The 4,027-nt window shown below is 35.8% G+C and overlaps 1 protein-coding gene across 1 annotated transcript; it reads left to right on the top strand.

Moving 5' to 3' along the window:
• Positions 1–1,382: 1,382 nt before the first annotated feature.
• On the top strand, positions 1,383–3,273 carry LOC111920155 (cytochrome P450 94B3). The gene has a single exon (XM_023915751.3). The coding sequence runs from the start codon at positions 1,565–1,567 to the stop codon at positions 3,095–3,097; it is 1,533 nt and encodes a 510-aa protein (XP_023771519.1). The 5' UTR covers positions 1,383–1,564; the 3' UTR covers positions 3,098–3,273.
• The last annotated feature ends 754 nt before the right edge of the window (positions 3,274–4,027 follow it).

Below are 4,027 nucleotides of genomic sequence, written 5' to 3'. Positions count from 1 at the left end.
AACTAATAATCATTTGTTTTTTTCATCATCCATACCATATTAAGCTTAAACCGATATAAAGAATACACAAACATGATTGATGATGCCTACACTTAAGATGTATCAATGTCTAGCTTGGAAGGTCGGCTTATAGAATCAAGGATGAAGAGGGTAATTAGAGGAAGTGTTGGATTTTTCGTTATTTTATAGCGAGACCAAATTAACAAATAGTCTATGTGGTTTGGGATAATTTGTGCATTTGCCGTTTGGTCTTTAGGTCTTAAAAAAAATTGAAATATTCCTTAAGATGTATTTTTGTTATGCGTTTGGTCATTATCATGCCTTAAAAGACTATATTATCCTTTTTATACTTTATTTAATTTAATTTATTATTTATTTATTTATTTATTGTTTATTATTTATTTATCAATATAGATAAAATATGGAATTGGCTAAATAGACACCTCATTTTACCATTTGGACATCCTATATAATTTTTAAGATATTTTTATTGGTTAAAATTACATTATTTTTCCATGAAAGAGAGACAATTTCCTCTTTTCCCATATCGTTCCTTTCTTTACTCTCGTCGGAAACTCACTAGACCTCCTAGGCTCCTATCTTTCATCTTTCTATCGCCGACAACATTCTACGCCCCCAATCCCCCAGCCTTCCTAAACTAATATAGCTCTCTTCCCTTTCTTCAAAATCAAGAACCCTAAACTAAAAGAAGCTGTAGTAAAGACCTTTACCAGAAACCATTGGTCCCTATAATTTTTAATTCTAAAACTATATTAGAAAAGAATGATAAAATTAGACTTTTGGTCCTTATGGTCTGTGTTGTTCTACATTTTATGTCAAAATTTTAAATTTTTTGTAAGAATACTAAACTACAGTTTTTGTTCCCAATGGTGTGCACTATTCTGTACTTTAGGTCCAAATTAACTATAAGATTTTTACGTGGATTCAATGTAGTTGGCAAAAATTGCATGTTTGTTCCATAAAGTTGTTACCGTCAAGCATCTTCTATTAAATGTCGGTAAAATGAGAATTTTACGTTAATTTTTGTCTTTTTTTTCATATAAGTTTTAATTATATAATTATTTATTATTCTTTTAATAAATATATTATCTCTCCGCTTCTTCTGTAATTAGTTTGTGTGTATCAGCGTATATCTAAATTACGTAAATCATATTACAAACCAACATTTTGTATAATGTATAATTCTATTAATTTACAGTAAAAGGTATAAAACTAGTAACTCGCTGCACCTCGTACATAAGTTATAGTCGACCAAAATTTTGACGGTGTAATCAATAAATAATTAAAGAACATGGTAGAGTAAGTATTCTTATGTGACGTGTCAATAAGGAAAACGAAAAATAAGATAAAAAACCATGTCGAATATTTTCCGCACATGTTTCTAGTGATAAAAAATGAGCTCTAGGACTGCGGCTTGCATTGAAAACGTGCGTTATATAATACTAGTATCCCAACGTGTTTCAACGGTTTCTACTCCATTTCACCGGTCCCCATATAAACACCAACATCCTCCAGTCTTCACCATCTCCACCATTCTGCAGCCATGTTTACTCTCTCTCTCCTCCAGTTTCTCACTCTACTATTCATACTTCTGTACCTATCTTCTTTGCTTCGGATCCTGGTAGCGTCCGCCACCAGCAGCAGCAGCTCAAGTAACGGACATAAATCATATCCGTTGATTGGCTCCCTTATTTCTTTCCACCAGAACAGCCACCGCCTCATCCACTGGTTCACCCACCTCCTTTCTGTCTCACCATCGCAAACCATCGTCTTGAATCGACTTGGATGGAAGAACAAGATGATCATCACTGCGAATCCTGCTAACGTCGAGTACATTCTCCGAAGTAACTTCGAAAACTACCCGAAAGGGAAGCCTTTCACTGACATCCTCGGAGACTTTCTCGGAATGGGAATTTTCAACGTCGACGGCGAGCTATGGAGCACCCAACGTAAGTTAGCTAGCCATGAGTTCAGCACAAAATCGTTGCGTGAGTTTATAATCAGTGTTCTTGAAGAAGAAATAACCACAAGGCTTATTCCATTGCTGGAAAGCTCGATTGAAAATGGCGGCGTGTTGGACATGCAAGACGTTCTCAAAAGGTTAGCTTTTGATACCATATGTAAGATCTCTCTTGGGTGGGACCCGTGCTGCTTGGATTACACACGCCCTGTTCCCGCGCTTGCCACGGCGTTTGATGTGGCGGCGGGGGCAAGCGCAATGCGTGGCACGGCGCCGGCGAACTGGGTGTGGAAGGCGAAGAGGCTGTTTAACGTCGGAAGCGAACGGAGGTTGAAAGAATCTGTCGGAGTCGTACATTCTTCGGTGACTGAGATAATCCGTGAGCGGCGAAAGCAGATGGCCGGAAGTGAGAGCCGGAGAGATTTGTTATCCAGGTTTATATCCGCCGGTCACGGCGATGAGCTCGTGAGGGACATGGTGATAAGCTTTATGATGGCTGGAAGAGACACTACATCGTCGGCGATGACATGGCTCCTTTGGCTGCTGACATGGCACCCCACCGTGAAGAAAAATATCCTTGACGAGGTCGCCACAATAGTCAACGATCGCGACCAGTCAAATAAGTCACAATCATTAAACTTCGAAGATTTGAAGAAAATGGATTATTTGAAGGCTTGTTTATGTGAATCAATGAGGTTATACCCGCCGGTGTTGTGGGACTCAAAGCACGCCGGAGATGATGACGTGTTACCGGACGGGACGCCGGTGCACAAGGGCAACAGAGTGATGTATTTCCCGTATGGCATGGGAAGAATGAAATCATTATGGGGAAAGGACTGTTTGGCGTTTAAACCGGACCGGTGGTTTACTGAACCGGGTGTGTTGAAAATGGAGACCCCTTATAAATTTCCGGTTTTTCAAGGGGGTCCAAGGGTGTGTCTTGGAAAAGAGATGGCCTTTCTGCAGATGAAATATGTAGTGGCTTCTGTTTTAAAACAGTTTGAACTAATTCCGGTTTGTTTAGAGAAGCCGGTTTTGTTGCCAATGTTGACGGCTCACATGGATGGCGGATTTAAAGTTAGGGTTCACAGAAGGAGTGACTTTGACCTTTTGTGAACATAGCTTGTTTTTGCCGTTGGATGGGTTTTTAATTTGATCAATCAACGGTTATTGTAAACTAGTTTTTACCCTTACAAATATTAATTGGGTATTATTTGTAAACTATATACAAATATTAATTGGGTATTATTTGTAAACTATATACATTTCTTCAAAAATATAAATAAATAAAATATGTACTATCAAGTATCAATACCTTAATATAAAATATATAAAAAAAAAAAAAAAAAAAATTATTTGTTGTTACACGTAAGCCGTGATTCAATATATTAAGTTAAAGTTTTTTTTTCTTTTTAATCACAACTTCAAATTTGGTGTTGCATGTGTTATATATTCAAAGCAAATATAATATAGATGATTTGTTTTTTTCTCTTTGAATTATAGTAAAAGAAGTAAATGTCATCTACGACCCTATGCACCAACCAGATTCGTTACCACCAGGGGTAGGTAATGTGTAATCAATCACGATAATTTAAGGAACAAGGAAAATGACGTCTATATTTGAACATAGTATTTTATTTATGAGTTTTTAAAGACTTAAAAGCTATATATATATATATATATATATATATATATATATATATATATATATATATATATATATATATATATATATATATATATATATATATATATATATATATATATATATATTCGTACAATTCATATATAAATCTTAAAAAACAAGGACTTCTGGTGTTTGAGCTAAAACTGCAACAAAATGACTAAAAAGCACGTTCCTCCAGAAAACCCTTTTCGTATTCGAACAATATTTCGTCAAAAGGTAAAATGTAGCTTTTATCTATCTCTCGGGTACTTCCTTCTTCACTTTTTGATCATCTACTGATTTTGACCACTCTTTCGTCTTCTTCTTAACTTGTTGCATATCTTTATCTTCACATGTCACTAAATTACAAAAGAAAAAGT

Source organism: Lactuca sativa, chromosome 1 (genome assembly GCF_002870075.4).
Source record: "Lactuca sativa cultivar Salinas chromosome 1, Lsat_Salinas_v11, whole genome shotgun sequence".
NCBI lineage: Eukaryota > Viridiplantae > Streptophyta > Magnoliopsida > Asterales > Asteraceae > Lactuca > Lactuca sativa.
This window is presented reverse-complemented; position numbering and strand designations above follow the sequence as displayed.